Source organism: Triticum aestivum, chromosome 5B (assembly GCF_018294505.1).
Source record: "Triticum aestivum cultivar Chinese Spring chromosome 5B, IWGSC CS RefSeq v2.1, whole genome shotgun sequence".
In the NCBI taxonomy this organism is placed as follows: domain Eukaryota; kingdom Viridiplantae; phylum Streptophyta; class Magnoliopsida; order Poales; family Poaceae; genus Triticum; species Triticum aestivum.
The window spans coordinates 612,004,294-612,022,391 of NC_057807.1; the positions used below are offsets into that span (position 1 = coordinate 612,004,294).

The 18,098-nt window shown below is 47.3% G+C and overlaps 2 protein-coding genes and 1 pseudogene across 6 annotated transcripts; 2 read left to right on the forward strand and 1 right to left on the reverse strand.

Annotated features, from left to right (window-relative positions):
* The first annotated feature begins 2,951 nt into the window (after positions 1-2,951).
* On the forward strand, positions 2,952-6,097 carry LOC123117143 (uncharacterized). Its single transcript, XM_044537970.1, has one exon. It carries the CDS (start codon positions 3,239-3,241, stop codon positions 4,487-4,489), a length of 1,251 nt encoding a protein of 416 aa, XP_044393905.1. The 5' UTR covers positions 2,952-3,238; the 3' UTR covers positions 4,490-6,097.
* A 365-nt stretch (positions 6,098-6,462) lies between these two features.
* LOC123113634 (alcohol dehydrogenase 3-like) lies at positions 6,463-12,317 on the forward strand (annotated as a pseudogene).
* Positions 12,318-12,926: 609 nt separating this feature from the next.
* On the reverse strand, positions 12,927-17,383 carry LOC123113632 (uncharacterized). 5 transcript variants are annotated; one of them, XR_006456097.1, is made up of 9 exons: positions 15,882-17,383; positions 15,274-15,341; positions 15,144-15,193; positions 14,888-14,984; positions 14,738-14,815; positions 14,485-14,652; positions 14,021-14,198; positions 13,686-13,741; positions 12,946-13,525 (listed from the first exon to the last, which is right to left on the reverse strand). XR_006456097.1 is itself a non-coding variant. In XM_044534934.1 (8 exons), exons 1-7 carry the CDS (start codon positions 17,233-17,235, stop codon positions 14,049-14,051), a joined length of 1,965 nt encoding a protein of 654 aa, XP_044390869.1. In that variant the 5' UTR covers positions 17,236-17,383; the 3' UTR covers positions 12,946-13,741; positions 14,021-14,048. The 5 variants fall into 5 exon arrangements, 2 of the variants coding, with proteins under 2 accessions (XP_044390868.1, XP_044390869.1); XR_006456095.1 differs by having other exon boundaries at positions 12,927-13,190; positions 13,322-14,198; XR_006456096.1 differs by having other exon boundaries at positions 13,686-14,198.
* Positions 17,384-18,098: the final 715 nt, after the last annotated feature.

An 18,098-nucleotide genomic window follows, 5' to 3' on the forward strand; every position in this document is an offset into this window, starting at 1 on the left:
TTTTCTGGTATTCACGAGTTGAAGGTGCAAGTTGTCTCTTTTTGAAGTTGAGGGACTAAATCTAGACTTCATCAAAAATTGAGGGACGAAAAATATACTTTTTCTCTAATTAATAATACTTCTACTACAAAACCCTCCCACGATGAATAAAACCATTTTTTGGCATGGAACAGAGAGAGAGAGAGAACCGTATACGGATAGGCCACACTATCCATATGTATCCCTGCCCGGAGCTAAGAGCATCTGCAACAGACGCGCAACACGCGGCGCGCTAAAAACAGTATACAATGTCGGAATCGCCAGCTTTTGCGCGCCGCGGTGCGTTGGCTCCAGCGGCCGCTGCAAAATATAGTGCGCCCGATCCGCTCCAACAGACGCGCTAAACTGCAGCGCGCGACCAACTGGTGATTGCCATATGTTGCATTTTGGAGACAATATGGTGATATTTCAAACATCAAAACAAGACATATCATAGTTTAAAATTACCCAAACAAGTTCATGACATAAAATTTCAAATTCATGCCCACAACATCATCCAATAAAGTTCAAAATCCAAACCAAATTCATGACATAAAAGCTCACACAAACGAATGGCACATTAATAACCATGCCTCGTCCTCTTCTTCGTCCTCCAATTAATCATCCTCATCCGAAGATGATTCTTCCTCCTCCTCTTCTGTGTCGTACGCCGCATCATCATGTGGAGCTCGGACGGTGTTGGCAAGATCTTCAACGGTATCATGCAAAGGTGTGTGATGAGGCACATCAAAAGACATTCCACCCATGTCACCCGGAGGTGCTCCCATGCCTTCCATGAGAGACGCAAAACTCATGCCTCCCATGGTAGCTCTGAAGCTACCCATGCCTCTCATGGTCCCCATGGTAGCTTTCAAGCCACCGATGCCTCCCATGCCGCCCATGCCACCCATGCCAACCATGCCAACCATGGCTATTTTTCGGACCAAGACTTCTTCACGGGCAAGATTGATGTACTCCTTTTGCTTCTCATCAAGGGGAGATGTGTCCATGAAGAACAAGTACTTCTCCTATTCCAACAATCTAGTTCGCTTCTCCATGTCCAGTTTCTTCTCCTCCAATGCCACCTTACTTTCCTCGGACGCCACCCTCTCCTCTCCTCGTCCGCCAACCTCCTCTCCTCGGTCGCGGCATCTTGGTTCCTTGCCATCTTCCTCAACTCGTTCGCTTCCTTTCTTGCGTTCACAATAGCTTCCATAGCATTTTTTAGCTCGTCATCTCCTTTCCTCTTCTTTTTTTGTTTTCCGTCTTTCTTGCATCCATCCCATCTTTTTGGCTTGGAGTACGAAACTGAGTTTGGTATAGGGCTTCTCTTACCGTCATCACTTGATGCTTCCTTCTCATCATCATCCAAATCAATAGTTCGCTTGCGTTTGTTCCTCTCCTCAACATCGACGCCATCACGGGGCTTCCATTTCTCATCATCCTTCAATGCTTCATAGCAATGAGGCAAGGTAAATGGTCTCCCTTTTTTGATCTTCCCTTTCTTGGTCTTCTTCTCCTCTCCTTGGAATAAGTTTTGTGCAATAGTGAGCTACAAACAAAAGAACAAGTTAGCACTTGAAACACCAAAAAGAAGCATGATGAACATGGAAGAATCATGAAAGAAGTGTCACTTACCCTATCTCTATCATTAGTGCTACTGGGTTCAACGAGTCAACCGCCTTAAGTGCGGCCGCCCACCTTTGACAATCTCGGTTGATTGTCGACCACCGGGAGCGAAGAGATCTTCCGGAGCGGTCAATTCCACTTTTGTTGTGTAGATCAAAGTGCTCCGTCATCCGGAGCCAATATGCATCTCTACTTTGATCCCTTCCAATGGAGGGATCCCTCGACACTTGCAACCAAGTATTGCATAGCAAGATGTCTTCGTCCATGGTGTAGTTGTCCCCTCTTCCTTTCGGTGCATCGACGATACCCCCACCCCCCATCCTCGTCCACCTCAAACTCATGATCATCGAAATGCATCTCATTGGTTTGAGACCAATGAGAATTGTTGGAGCCAACACCCATAGTTGACATATATGCTTCATCATTGAAACTACAAAGTATATACAACAAAGCAAATAAGCTATCCATATGTATGCATTCAAACAACAACAACAACAACAACAACAAAAAGTGGGTGATATTTTACCTTGTGGGCATTTCATCGAACACCTTGTGCGTGTCAGCCGCCAGCTCAACAAGTGAGATCGTCGGCGCTTCGGTCATCGCCGCGTCCGTCACACGCCCGGCAAGCTTCTTGTTCGGCTGCCTAGAGGAGACGTCGGCCGCCTTGTTCTTCTTCGCGGACACCTTGCCCTTCTTCGTGGGCGTGGCATTCGGGAGCTTCGAGAGGGGGGCACATGGCTTCACGGCGGGCGCCGGCGCAATGCCACCCGCCGCCGAGGTCGTCCGTGGCGGCATGAAAAGGCCGCGCGCTATGCCGGTGCTTGGAGGAGCTCCGGTGGTGGCGAAGCCAAAGCTCCCCGCGCTAGGGTTTGCGGCAGCGGCGACGAAGGAGGGGTCACGGGTGTAGGAAGGGGTGAGGGGGATGTCGGCGCGTCCGTCCATTAGGCGAATTCGCCGGCGACGGCGCGGGCGGGGCGAAAGCGGCACAGCGGAGAGGGTGCAGCGCGGGCGCTCGAACGTGCATCGTGCGAGAGCGGGAGCAACAAATAAACAGCACGCGATGGGGTTTCGGACCGTGCGCTGAACTATTTATGCCCGCGCGGGTTTTTTGCATCTTCAATGAAGCTCCCAGAGCGGTTGCGCGCGCTGAACTATTTATGCCCGCGTCCGGTTTTTGCATCTCCACTGAAGCTTCGGGAACGGTTGCGCGTGCGAAAAAAACTCAAAATTTCCAACGCGGCGCTTATATAGCGCGTCTGTTTGAAATGCTCTAACGCATCACAACACCTGCCAAAAAAGAAGAAGACGCAGTTTATATCGCCATCCCGCTCCGGTACACCTCCCGTTCGAGCACCGCCTCCGCCGCCAATCTCTGCTCCCGCACACACCGCCGCCGTCGCTCTCCGCTTCAACATCCACCGCCGCCAGCCTATCCACTCATCATCTACACAAAAGGGGAAAGAAAAGGGAAATCCCACTCCCATCCAGGCCGCCGCCGCCGCTTCTGATCTGATCTGCGTCCCCCCACGCCGGTCTAGCCCTAACGCCGTCGGTTTCTGCCGGCGGCGCGGTCAGACGACAAGCAGTGATGGCGGGGACCTCCGGAGCCCAGATCTCCTCCCGGCGGGCGGCTAACCGACCGAGGGCCCTCCCCGATCCGCGCCGCCCCTGCCCTTCCTCCAACATCCGATCCCACGCCCAATCAGCTGGACGCAAGCGAAAATACTCGGTGGCCATCGACGTGGATCCCGTCCGTGACTGGGCAAACATCGGGGACGGGCCAGCCGGCCTGATCGCCGAGCTTGCCCTCGCCAGCGACGTGGCCGACTATGTCCGCTTCCGCGCCGTGTGCGGGCCGTGGCGGCGGTGCTCGCCGGACCCGTGCGCCGGTGGCCTGGACGGCCGCTTCCTCCCCCGCAAGTGGATCATGCTTGACAAGGCGCTTGCCGGGCCCCGCCGCCATCGCTTCCTTAACGTGTCTACAGGCGAGTGCATACGCATGGACCCCCCGGAGCTCGCGGAGCACACGTTGCTCGCGCTCACCCCAGAAGGCCTCCTCCTGCTGCTCGTCGAGCCCACCCTGGTCGTCCGCCTGCTTAACCCACTCACGCGGCAGCTCACAGACCTTCCACCGGTGACCGCGCTCCTGAGACCAGGGCAGCATCGGTCCAGGCAATGCGGCTCTCAGATAGGACAAACAATCAATGTGACTGGCGTGGGTCTTGTTGCCGACGCCTCCATGGTGGCAGTCAATTTCTCTGATCCCAGGGGGCTTGTCGTCGCTAAGCCCGGCAATGAGAGTTGGACCATTGTCGACAAGGAATACATGAATTCGGTTTTGCCTTTTGCGGGGCGCTTCTACTGCGCCAACTACAGGGGCGTCATGGTGCTGACGACCAGCTTGGATCAGCAGCCGCCCCGGCTCCGGTTGGTCGCTGACCGGAGCGACTCATTTGATTTCTCCCGGATGGCTGACAGCCTTCACCTGGTGGACAATGGCGGGGAATTGATGCTGGTGCACCGAGAGCTAAGCCTGGACGGCGAGTATGCCAGGAGTTATGATGCTTACAGAGTGGATTTGGAAGCTGGGGTCCTGGCCCCAGCCAAGGGCTTCAATGGGCGCGCCGTGTTCATGGGCATGTGCCGCTCAATTTCTGTACCAGCTGAGGCTGGTTACCCCTCTGTCGCTGCTGATACCATCTACCTGGGACACGATTGTGATCCCCAGATTCAGGGGTACAATATCGCGGATGGGAGCAGATGCAGTCTGATTGAGGCAGTATGTCCGCGTAGTATTGTGGATTGTCTCCGCTGCTGCATCCAGGGAGTCGGCAAGTGACTTGCTTGAGCCTCAGGACGAATGATGGGTGTTTGACGAATGCCGGGTGTTACTCTTTGCTATGATTCTGTTTCTCCGGTGGGTGTGGTGTTTGCGGTGATTCTGGTCTTGGCCTACTGCTGGTGTGGCGTCTGCCGTGATTCTGGTCTTGGCCTACTGCTGGGTGCGGTGTCTTCCGTGATTCTGGTCCTGGTCTTATGCATCAATTACTGTGTATCAGACAGCATTATCATATGTACCTCAAATAATATAAACGCTTATCAAACAAAAATTGTTACTGGTTTTCTGTTTCTGATATTTACATATGATGTGGCAGTATACTGATGAAACAAAATTATCTGCATCTTCCTACTTTGTAGTACATCCTTGATGTTTTGTATAGACTGCTGCCCCTTCTCCTTCCATGATATATACTCTGACCTTTGTACATCCCTTCCATGATATATAATGATAATGTAAGTTCTAATCTGATTTTTGGTATCATTACATGACTCACAACAGTCATACGAGTGTACCAATAAATATTTTCCTTATAAGTTGATCAAATAATAAGTTGTAAATCCTGTTAGATCAAGGACTCTGTCCATTGGCCAAGACTCATATTTTGACTTTGTTCTGATCCTGACCAGCAAGGGATCATGCTTCAACTTGAATCTCCAGGAGTTCACGCCAGGGTTAAGACCTATCAAAGCTCCATTCAAGATAGCATCCAACAAATTAGTCACATAACTCATGTAATCATGACAGTTTGTTATAAATTGGTAGGATAAAGTCCAATGAAATCAAGCGAGCCATGAGCAATATAGTACTAGCAGTATAGCATGATTTTCTTTATATGATTCCCATCATTCTTAGCCCATGTTTGATTCTCAATCAATTTCTTTAGGTACATTAATTACATTGAAAGAACGTATACATCACTAATCCATTTTTAGTTGTTCGATACCTGAAGCATAGAGTGATTATTATTATTATTGTTCCAAAAATAGTAATGGCCGTACAATGATGATTTAGCAGCCTGATTCTTACGGAGTAACTACTAGTACTTGACTCCATTCCTTGGCAGTCCATATATAGCTTACAGAATTTATTTGGCCTCTCCACCTTTGCAGGTTCCCGAGTTGTTTCATGTTCGATTTTCTTGTGTGTGATCCATGATGCAAATTGCAAATGCAGGTTATGTTTGATGTGTATAGGGACCAACAGCTACTACATTGAAAGTAATTTCAATTGCATACCTTGTTGTCAATTACTGATGATGCTGGACTAGAATTAGTGCCCAGAATTATTTGGCACTTCTACGAGGACCTATGTATGAACAATGTTTCTTACATGCCAGGTCGAAAATGATCAATTAAGATCAATTTGCTTGTTCGAACTAACATTTACCCTTTTGTTTACTTTATTATGTGGCCTCAGATTTTCAGGCTGGCCAGGCTCAAGAGTCACCGCTCCCAAGGCCATTCATTTACCATAAACAGTTATTGGAACCGGGAGAGCTAAGCATACCAGTGGGGTGAATCATGATGTCTCTTATAGTAAATCAGGAGAAGCTTTGAATTATAGAAGGAGAAACCTATCTGCGGTAGACACAAAAGATTTCTTCGATTTAATTTGGTAAGCTTCATTTCTGGATGTTATGATGTTTTATGCCTACATTATGTCCCGAGTCTGAACCTGCCTTTTTTACCTTGACTATCATGTAGTATGTTGTTTGCAAACCTCTTCGAAATGGTACAAATCTAATTAATCATAGTTAAATATTGCAGAAATATTTAGTACTACATATCATGTCATGCACTTTTCATCAGTATCACAAACTAAAATCAGTACAGTGTTTTCTAAGCCAAATAATGTTTTGCCATAAATAATGCATAACGTAGAAACTAAAAGTTCCATTGGTGGTCCAAGCACCCAATCCTAATTCGTGCAATCAACATTTTTCTATGATTTGCAAAGTAATATGGTATATATTGATGTGGCCTTGTGCGTTCCTTTTTTTGATGTGTCAACAGAAAAGAAACACTACTATTTTGCGAGGCTTGCGTTTTCACGAACTTTGTTATATTAAGTCGTTTTTATTGAGATTTTGAGGAACTGCTTTGTCAATTTATTTTTGCGGTTATCCTAGTTAGAGATCTGTTATGTTTGCATATGTGATCTCATCCCTGGAGCTATACATGGAAGCATTGTAACAATGTGGGATGATAAATCAACCAAGAACAAGGTATGCGCGTATAGATCAAATGAGATTTTGTTCTTAATTTATGTGCTGATGAGTTTCTGTGTGATGCAACAGCCTCAAAGCTGTTTCTAGAGCTTCGACATAAATCACTTATAGAAAAGGAAAAAGGGAGGACGCTGAGCCATTTATCTCAAGATATTACTGTTTGTTGTACGCCTAGACAACTACTCTGAAGCGGGAAGTTTATGTTGCGGTTTAAGGGGATCAGGTTCTTGCATAAATTCCATGAAACCCAAGGGGAGAACAAAAGCTCCTGAGATTGCTTGAGATCCATTCCATTGTGTTCTTTGGCACGATTTTTTTTGTTTGCCGTAAGTTGCTTGTGATTATTGTGATTTTATAGTGTTTAGTGATATTTCAGAGAGTTTTCTGTTACCATATTTGCAAGCTGATGTTGCTTCTGACTTTTGATCCCTACTTCTAGAACAAACCACCTTTAGGAAGCTCAAGTTCTGGAAGCTCTTAATGAAATGTACATGCGTGACATTCTTCAGCGCAACAAAGCGTGCACTAAAGACTTGTAGTAAAACTGAAATCCGGCGGCCAGGAATCCACCATACATGCACTGATCCGGCAGATGCAGAGAACCATGAGCTATTTCAGCTGCCTACTATAGTATTCTAGCAAAATTAACGACGATGCTTCAGGTCGTGGACCGTTGCAAAATGAGGACCAGTTGGTTTTCTGGATCGCCCCGGTTTTGGTCACCTTCGTTCCTCACCAAGATCTACAATCAACGAACTGCAAAGCAGAAACAGCAACAGAGATCCACCTTCCTCTTAGAGTTCTTGGAGCCAGCAACCGCCGGGGACAGGGATGGCGGCCGCCAGGAAGGTGATCAAGTGCAAAGGTCTGTTCCTGAAACAGTACTAGTTAGTTTCATCTGATTTTGATTTCATGTTAAGAAGCCCTGGAATTGTTGAATGGAGATCATCTAATTGGTCTGGTTCGTGCGTGATCGCAGTGGCGGTGGCATGGGAGGCCGGGAAGCCTGTACGATCGAGGAGGTGGAGGTGGCGCCGCCACAGGCCATGGGGGTGTGAGTCAAGATCCTCTACACTGTCCTCTGCCACACTGACGTCTACTTCTGGGAAGCCAAGGTATCCACACAGAGTTTTGTGTGTTCCCAATGGTGTAATTGTGATGCATCTCAGTGGCTAATTAACTTGGTGATGTTCTGCTTTGATTTGTGCACGGCCAAACTCCGGTTTTCCCTAGGATCTTAGGCCATGAAGCTGGAGGGTATGCATCCTCTCTCTTTCAGTTTTGTTGCTTGGAGGAATCTTGAATCTTAAATCATTATTTATTCACACTGGCTTCGATCTAATTATAGTCATCCTGAACACTGATCAGTCACTGGTATTAGATTGATACCTACATACAGCATATGAAGAATCATAGGATAGCGTCATCCATGAAACAAGCTTACACTATAAAGTTTTTTTCTCGAATACGCACGAGTGTGCGTACTTTATATTATAGAAGAGAGAGGGGGTAAAGAGCCCCTCCACGTTGGGTTTACATATACATATAATAGACCCAACTCCACGTGTCCACGCTGCTAACTTCTCGCGTCACTACCCACCATTAGAGCTCCAAAGAAACTCTGCTCATCCGCCTTGATGATGCCTGCTGCCTTCCATGATCTACCCTCGGCCTCGATTTTGCGGAGTACCCCTTCCACCGATGGTGTTGCACCATCGAACACGATCGCATTGCGATGTTTCCATAATTCCCACATCACAAGTAGGACGAGGGCACGGACATCTTTTCCGTCTCCATTGCTTCCACCCTTATTTGGGCACCACTCTATAAGCCGTGTATCCCCAGTTGGTATCCACTCTTGTTTGTTCATTGTCGTGCAGGTCCAGGTCCATACCATACCTCCCTTGCAAAGACACATTGGGCGAGGATGTGATCTATGGTCTCCTCAGCTTGGTTGCAGAACGGGCAGGCTTCTTGGTGGTCTAGTCCACGCCGTGCTAATCAGTCAGATGTCCAGCATCTGTTACGTAGGGCAAGCCATGCAAAGAATCTGCATCTCAGCGCCCCCCTGGACTTCCATGTGAACTGTGCTACCGGTGTGGTCTGACGGCCCCAAAATCTTGAACTGTATGCCGATTGTGTTGAGAAAATTCCATTTGCTTCCCATGCCCAGCGCACCGAGTCGCCTCTGTCTTGGTCCAGTTGGATCCCCGCTATCCGCTCCCACAGTAGTAAGTATTCCTGTAGCAATTGTGGTGAGAGCTCAGGTCCAATATCCATGGCCCAGACTCCATTCGTCATTCCTTTGGAGACCGTTCTAGTGGCTCTCGTGTTTTGCCTCACCAGGCCATAGAGGCTAGGCGCTATCTCTTCCACCCTGAGGAACTCGACCCATCTGTCCTCCCAGAAGAGGGTTGTATTTCCGTTGCCCACGATAGAGTGGGTGGTCGCTCTGAATAAGTCCATGGAGTCGCAAGGCACCTGAATGTCGAACTCGCTCCACGGCCTCGCAGGGTCTGACCTCTTGAGCCACGGCCATCGCGCCTGCATGGCGACATTCAGCCAGTGCAAGTTTGGTAGGCCTAAACCACCTGCCCAATGTGGCGTACAGACCTCTTCCCAGGACACTGCACACTGTCCACCACTTGCTTGAGCCTTTCCCTTCCATAAGAAGCCTCTGCATATCTTGACCATTGCTCCAAGTGTCTTGTTTGGAATGTCCAGGGCCATCATCGCGTCGATTGGTATTGCACATAACACTGACTTGACAAGGACCATTCTTCCACTTTTCGGCATATTGGCGGCTTTCCAACTCGGTAAGCAAGCTGCCAGCTGGTCAACCAGCCCAGATAGCTGCACCGCTGTCTGCTTTCTCACAGTGAAGGGAAGGCCCAGATATTTGCACGGGAAAGTACCAATCGGGCATCCCAGGATGTGGATTACCTGCTCCATCTGTCTCTTGTTGCACCTAATCGGCATTGCTGCACATTTGGCGAGATTGACTCGCAAGCCAGAAGCATTTCCGAAGAGCTGAAGGATGGCAGCACATGCTTTTAGGTCCACTATCTCCGGTTTTAGGAAGATCATAACATCGTCTGCGAACATTGAAACCCTTTGTGCCATCCCTCTCTGAGCAAGGGGTGAGAGGATTCCACTCTGCGCTGCCATCTGGAACATTCTCCGTAACGGCTCCATGATGAGTATGAATAGCATAGGTGATAGTGGTGCTCCCTGCCGTAAGCCCTGACAGTTGAGTATAGGTCTTCCCGGGGTTCTGTTGATTATGATTTTGGACTAGTTATTTTCCCATGTTCTGTAAGCTACTAATCTCCTCGTTATATCTTCACCCCATTTATATTTATAATTTTCCAAAAACAAAACAATCAGTACTTAACTACTTTACTCATTTTGTGACTTTTTTTGAGTGGCTAACTTCCTTGTCAGTTGTCAATTTTCTTAAAGTGGACTTTTATTGAACGGTATTATGTTTGCTTTTCGTGGTTTATCTTTTCTGCTAACTCTTTTTACTAACTTGCTTCTTGTTGCAGCATTGTTGAGAGCGTTGGAGAGGGCGTTACTGAGCTCATGCCGGGTGACCATGTCCTCCCGGTTTTCACCGGCGAGTGCAAGGAGTGTGCCCACTGTAAGTCAGAGGAGAGCAACCTTTCTAACCTCCTCAGGATCAACGTGGATTGGTGATGGAGAGTCTCGCTTCACCATTAGGCCTTGTTCGTTTAAACCTCCTCTCAAGAGGAATGGAGTGGATTGGAGGGGATTTTGGCTTGCAGGGGATCTAATCCCCCTCAATCCCTGCCAATCCCCTTCCAAAACCGCCTCAACCGAACAAGGCCTTAATGGGAAACCGATCTTGCACTTCGTTGGGACCTCCACCTTCAGTGAGTACACTGTGATCCATGTCGGGTGCCTCGCGAAGATCAAACCCGAGGCACTCATTGACAAAGTTTGTGTTCTCAGCTGTGGTATCTCAACTGGTAAGAGATGGCTCCTCATGCCACTCTTTCCAAATGAAACACAATGTTCAGGGTGCCTCCATTAGTTGCTGAATTGTCATTTTTCTGCAGGACATGGTGCTACCCTCAATGTCGCGAAACCGACAGAAGGGTTTGACGGTGGTCATTTTCGGTCTTGGAGCTGTAAGCCTTGCTGTGAGTGATGTTCCAAGATGTTTTTGTTCTATGCCATAATTTTGCAGGCTGAAGAGAATTATGTGCTACAACCATGACTAATTATTGTGTGCTTCTCACGTGATCAGGCCATGGAAGGGGCCAAGATGGCTGGGGCATCAAGGATCATTGGTGTTGATTTGAACCCTGCAAAATAAGAACAAGGTACGGTCTGCCTCAGGGAAAACAAGTACTATATCTTAATAAATATTTTTGGATGGAACACTGAACATCATGTACATTGTTTTTCAGCTAAGAAATTTTGATGCACCGACTTTGTGAACCCAAAGGACCACGTCAAGCCCGTGCAAGAGGTCTGTTCATGTCCCTCGGTGCACATTTTCCCCTTTGTTCATTCTTCATGACATGCCGAAAAACTCAACGTTAAATGTTGCTCTCCAGGTGCTTGTTGAGATGACCAATGGCGGAGTCGACCGTGCGGTTCAGTGCACTGGCCACATCGATGCCATGATCGCCGCCTTCGAATGTGTCCATGATGTGCGTAGCTCTCAACATACCTATATCTGTACTCCAATGATAATTAATTGTAAACACGTTTTAGAGTTCAGACTGAATGTCGAAATCTGCTGGATGCAGGGGTGGTGCGTGGCGGTGCTGGTGGGCGTCCCGCACAAGGAGGCGGTGTTCAAGAGTCAAGACCCATCCGATGAACTTCCTCAATGAAAGGACCCTGAAGGGCACCTTCTTCGGCAACTACAAGCCGCGCACCGACCTCCCGGAAGTCGTCGAGATGTACACGAGGAAGGAGCTGGAGCTGGAGAAGTTCACCACGCACAGCGTGTCCTTCTCCCAGATCAACAAGGCGTTCGACCTCATGCTCAAAGAGGAGGGCCTGCGCTGCGTCATGAGGATGGGCGAGTAGATCACCTAATTCATCATGTGTCTACCTGTTTTAAGATTTGGAGCTGGAGAAGTTACCGCCTGACCAGGAATTACAGAGCTGTCTATCTAACATTTCGGAATCGTTGATTTAGAATGTTTACTCCCATAAAAACACGTTATGATTTCAAGCAGTAAATGCTATCTAAGGAGAACTTCAATTATTATTTTTGAAGGAACTCACGAATTTTACTGCCACCAAATAAGCCGCAAGTGTTACAAGCGTGCTTGCACAACATCTTGACAGCCCTTTCGTCAGGAAAGATGGCACGGCTCGGATAGTGCCGGAGTGATTCTAACAAGGGTGGTGATCTTTGCATGAAGTCAAACCAACGTGCAGCGAACTCAACTTGCACGCCATCCTCAAAGAGCTCTCCTTTTTTTTTCTTGAGGGAAAGCCTTCATGGCACTTTATTGCTTATATCAAATAAACTATTCCCTCCGTTTCAGTTTACAAGTCCTATGCGTATACCTAGGTTGTCAATTTTATCACCCTAATATAAATTATATATAACAAAAAAAATTAGACCATTTGAAAATAGAACATCTGAAGTTTATATTGGTATATTTTTTGTAATATATGGTTTGTATTAGGTTAGTCAAATTGACAACCTAAGAATACGCACATGCCTTGTAAACTAAGAGAGAGGGAGTACATCATTTGCAAGGGCCGTAAAAATAAAATCTGGCAGATCCTCTGGCCAAACTACCGACAAAGATCCCTCTGCGTTACAAGCGAGTAAGTGCGCCACAGTATTACCTTCCCTAGGACAATGATCGAAAGAGATACAAAGAAATTTCAGACAAAAAGCTGCATTCTTCATAGAGTGATTATAGGCGACAAGGGTGAGTGATCTTTGCATGACGTGAAACCAACGTTTAGCGACTCAGCTTGCACGCCATACTCAAAGAGCTCTTTTACGGCAGGGACAAATGAATATTACCCGTCGCCCTCTCCAACGCCATACTCAAAGAGATGCCATTCCTGTGGCCTACAAATGAATATACGGCAGGGCCAGATATTCCGATACTGGTAGGCCACAGGAATACCCCGGAAAATAAAAGTAAAATAAAAATCGGGGATGCAAGACACCCACAAGGACACAACGGCCATTCAATGTACGGCTGATCTGCCCCATTACTGCTGCCCCTTATTCGGAAAAAAACTTTCAATCTATTCATCAAAGCATTACAAAGAACATTAAAAATAACATATATTACATCTAGATTCGTAGACCACCTACGGACAACTACAATCACAGGAGCAAGCCAAAGGCATTGCCGTCGTCATCGTCTCTCCCTCACCGGAGCCGGGCAAACTTTTGTTGTAGTAGATAGTCGAAACATCGTGCTAAGACCCCACATGACCAGCGTGTCGGAACAGCAACTGTCATCGATGAAGAGAATTGTAGGATCCAACATGTAGACACACAAATATAGACGAACAAAGATCAGATTAAACTAGATGGACCGAAGACAAATACAGACTGAATCCCGCGAGATCCACCTCAGACACACCTTCACATGCCCTCCGACGACGCTAGATGCACCATCGGGGCAAGGCTAGGCAGGGAGAACCTTATTCCATCTTCAAGTAGCCACCACCCTCCATCACCCTCTGACCCTTACCACACCTTTATCAAACATTCGCTCCTTTCAAAGAACCTCTTTAAGAGGTTAAGCGCCATTCACTGATGTGCTCACGCTTCAGAAAAACAGCTGCTGTTTTTTCATATTTCACACCCGTGAATACTAATACAGGACAACTTTACTTGTATGTTCCGATATACAGTATCTTAACTATGTGAGGCTAATATTTCCGTACATAGTTTCCTTAAAGGCCAACTGTGCAACCACATCTAAATTTCAGTTTGAAACATACCTCAATGTCCCGCACGAGGTCCAAAACACCACTAAGTGTTTACTGGGAAGCTGCAGCTGAATAGGGGAAACTAAAATTTGAATATATATTTTAAATGATAAAAGAGGTAGAAATCTATAGTTGCAGTAGTGTAGTAGGCTTGCTTTACAGCAGTTCGTGGGGAACACAGGTTCGACCTCCAACCTAATAATTTTACAATTTTTTTCACATGGAACTAGTAGTGATGCTCTAGGAGTCGAACCCATGATATATACTGAATATGGCAGTTAATTATATACCTCCAATTCAAATTAACTCGGAATTTTTCAGACAGTAAAGGTGGCAGAGTGTTTTACCGGAGGGGGTCAGTAAATGTGGTTAGTATCAGTAATCGTAGTAAATCGGCCGGTAACCAAATCCTTGGTTGCCACTGCCTGAGTGCGCACCATAGTAATATGAGTTACCGGCAGGGTATTGCTGTGAATTCCCATGGTGTCTGGCTCCACGCCAGTTGTTGAAGTATGGATGGGGTGCCTGCAAACAGGAATTTCTAATTAATTTAACTGTAGGTAACAGGACAAAAGCGGTACAACGTAGCAGACATAAATAATTCCAACTTTGCAACCTATTATATGACATTGAATTAGATTCAAACTTATTCGACTATTTAGTTCTTTTTGGAATCCTTAGCATATTTACAAACATGGTGCCCATGGTTTCTTGAATCTTCTAATCATACAACACAACGAGATTGTCTTTTCTACAGCTGCAGGTCAAATGAGGACATGGGATCGTATCATAAGCTTCACGATTTTCTTACCACGTGAGGTCCAAATGCCCTGCTAGGTGCCATCTGCTGCTCCGGTAGTAGTGGCTGCTGCCACAACGATTGATAGTTGCCGTAGCTATGTATGTTAGGGGCAGGGGCCGACGGTGCATACACAGGGTTGCACGGTCGAGTGTAGTTGTTGAAACATTGTGGCAGCGGCTGCAGTGGCACATTCTAATTAATGTTGCTGTATGATGATTAAAAATGGACACATGTGAAACAGGGCATATGAAATACAGCATACCGGATTGTTTTGAGGGGGGCATGATGAGTACCCACCGTAGCCAGGCCCCTCCCACCTGTTGAAGCATGGTTGTGGAGGCTGGAAATGACACATCATAATTAATCTTGGTCTATGACACATAGGAAACGAAACATACTGGATTCAGCATACCATATTGTTTCGATCAGGACAGGCCTCTGAGCTATGAACATTCTGTACAGTACTCTGAGCTAAATCTTGTGCATGGTTGACTTTCTCAGCCAATAGCCTGAGTGAACAAGAAAACCAGTTATATGGAAGACCTCCAATATGTGCAAAAACAAATTAGCATAGCATTCAGAACATTGAATGGTTTGACGTCTAAAACAGATCATCGTTGCAAAGATCTTCAAAGAACAGAGTTCTTATAACAGAGTAAGAAACCTGCCTTGGACGTTTGTTTTCAGATTCATAGGAATCAGGCTCGCCGACACAGATCTATGGACACAAGAGAGGAAACTTCAGCGGGTGGGAATTTTTTGAAATATGAAAACTAGTACATGATAGAAAATACTTACAGCTGCGTTATTTGGCTCATTTGCAGAGCTGCTTGTCTGTGCGGTCTGAATTGCTGAGACTTTAATGCCTAGAAAAGACAGATAAACTCATAAGCAATGCCATAATCATAAACAGGTTTCAGTAGTGCTCAAGCTATTTTATTCTTTCATTTTTGCAGACTCGGATGGGGTGCAAAATAGCACGCAGCTTGTAAATATCCACACGCCCATGCATAGAACAATTTGAATTTCTTTGATAAGCATTAGTGCAGCATTAATTTCTATCTGCACTGTAAGTTGATAAAATCTAGCTGCCCAGCACAGATTGGGATTGGATTCTACAGTGTAAGTATGAATCAGCAGGGAGTAGACCCTTACGCAAAAAAATAAAAACAATTTATACAAGATTGACATGTAGCCATAAAGACAAGGTAGGAAAACTAGATAGCCCTATTTCTCACAGTAGAAATCACAGAGTATCATATGTAGCTCTAAACAGCCCTAACAAAGATATGCACAGCGTGGAGCATAAAAAGGTAGCAGCAAACAAGATAATTCGCCAGCCGCATTGTGCGTAGACACTGAAAGGGTCACGAGCATGTTGATAACAAGAGCAAGTGAACAATTACCTGGAGTCATTTTTAGATGGTTCACCAATGCACAGGGAAGGAATATTTGACACGAAGGAGAATATTTTCCAAAAGGGTGCGCCCCAGGTGCTTCCACTTTCATCAGTGTTTTCTCCTTAAGGTCAACCGTAACCACCCATCGATATGAATCACTCATTTTCCTTGATGACTTGAGGTACAGGATGTCATTACCATCTGTGCTCAGGGTGGGGCAAGCCGAGTACATGTTCTTGAATGTCAAGCTCCCAGCGGATTCGTTCCTTTGGCCAGACAGTAAGGCTGAAAACGCCGAGTCATCGACCAAAATGTCATCAACATCAACAATGACTCCCTTGAGCCAACAGTCAGACTCAATCTCCCTAGTCCATGTCATGGCACTCCAACCATTCATTGTGCGCAGCGTCTTGGGCTTGTTGTCCACATGTTTGCGCTTGTAGAGCATGATCAAGTCAGAATCATAGAGCACAGTCTTGTTCCTGGGGTCAGATGGCTTTTCAGGAGGAACATCTACAATCTCTGTTACAGTGACGCGGTGTTCCATCTCAATAAACTTGATCAGACCATCAACACAGGCGACATCCCGGTAACGCCTGATGGCAGCTCCCGGGATTAACTGCTTCAAAATTTGTTCTCTGTTTCTCGGCAATGGCTCAGGCAATGGGATGAAGCGAGCGCGAAGGGGTTCTCGTTCTTGAAGTATGTCACACACCAGCATGCCGCACAGCAAATCGACCCACACCAGCACGCCATCTCGGAGCAGCATCACCTTGTCCGGTGTAATCGTACGGACCCCAGGACATGGGTTGAGCAGCTCCTTGGTCCTCCATGCTCTGTCCTCGGACGAGTAGATATGAAGCCGGTAATCCTTCAAGGTCGCCGCGTAACAGAGCGCTATCAGGAGATAATGGTCGCCGTCGCCGCGGGGCACGATTCCGAACTCGGTACCTCCGCATCCGCTCAGCCTATCATCATCGGGAAGCGGCACGCTCTCGAGGGACGGGGACCTGGGGTCGCCCTTGTAGATGAAGTATTCAAACTCGTCGTCGCCGGAAGCGAAGAAGGTGCGGACGAGAACGAATCGGCCCTCCGCGCCGACGACGTGTGGCTGAACTTGCAAGTCGGCGGCGTCCTCGGAGTCGGAGGTGGGGGGCTTGGAGCAGTGGAACGTGTAGAAGGAGACCGCCGGCGGGTCGGCGATCCAGAAGGTGAGCTCCACGGTGTGGTCGACCCTCGATTTGGCTGTGGCCGTGGTGTGGTTCCTGCTGACGGCGACGTACGCCTCCTCGGCGAGGAGAATCGACGCCGGCCAGGGGGAGGCGTCGCCGGGGGAATCGAGCGAGGCGCGGCCGGCCATCGATCCGGACGCGGTTTGATTTTAGGATTTCGGCCGGGTGTGTTGGGGATTGAAGGAAGCGCTCGAGGATTTGGGGGTTAGGGTTACCTCTCCGCTCCTCTCCGTTTCCTTCGCGAGCAACTTTTGTATCGAAACGAAGGAGAATACAGGGGCGATTTGAATTGAGCATCTGCTGCAGAGCTCTTTTTTCCCAATAAAAAAACAGATATTGAAAAAATTAGGGTCCCGATAACTGCCACACGTGTGGTGTATCGGATAGTTGTGCCACACGCCTCGTGTGGCATGGACAGCAACCAGCCCACACACCTACGTGTGGGCAAAACAACTAATGTCCACACACATCTTTTTTCCCCTCCTGAACCCTCTCACACGCGTGCGTGTGGGCGAAGTTGATAACGCCCACACGCCCGTATGTCAGGCCTCGTACCCTCCTGGTCCCGCACGCCACGCGTGACGCCCGCCGCGCGCCCGCAGTTGCCATGGTCCAGACCCTCGTCCATGTTCGTTTAACTGCAGTTGCCATGTCGCTGAACTACGGTTGCCATGTCGGACAACTGCAGTTGCCATGGTTGCTCAACTGCAGTTGCCATGTATGGTCTGATCTAATGTAGTTGCCATGATTTCATAACTTTAGGAGTACTGTAGTACTGGACGGTGATGGATGCGTGTGGTCGAGATGGTCAACGCCCACACGTGTGGGCGTTAACATTTCCGAAAAATTATGCCAAAAACCATCATAATATGTGAGAAACTATTGCGGAGCCTCAATATTAACAGCTCAATTTCCCCACTATTTTCACTTGGATGACATGATTGATATTGTTATGTGTACATGCTAAAATATTTTCAAATTTTTTGAACAC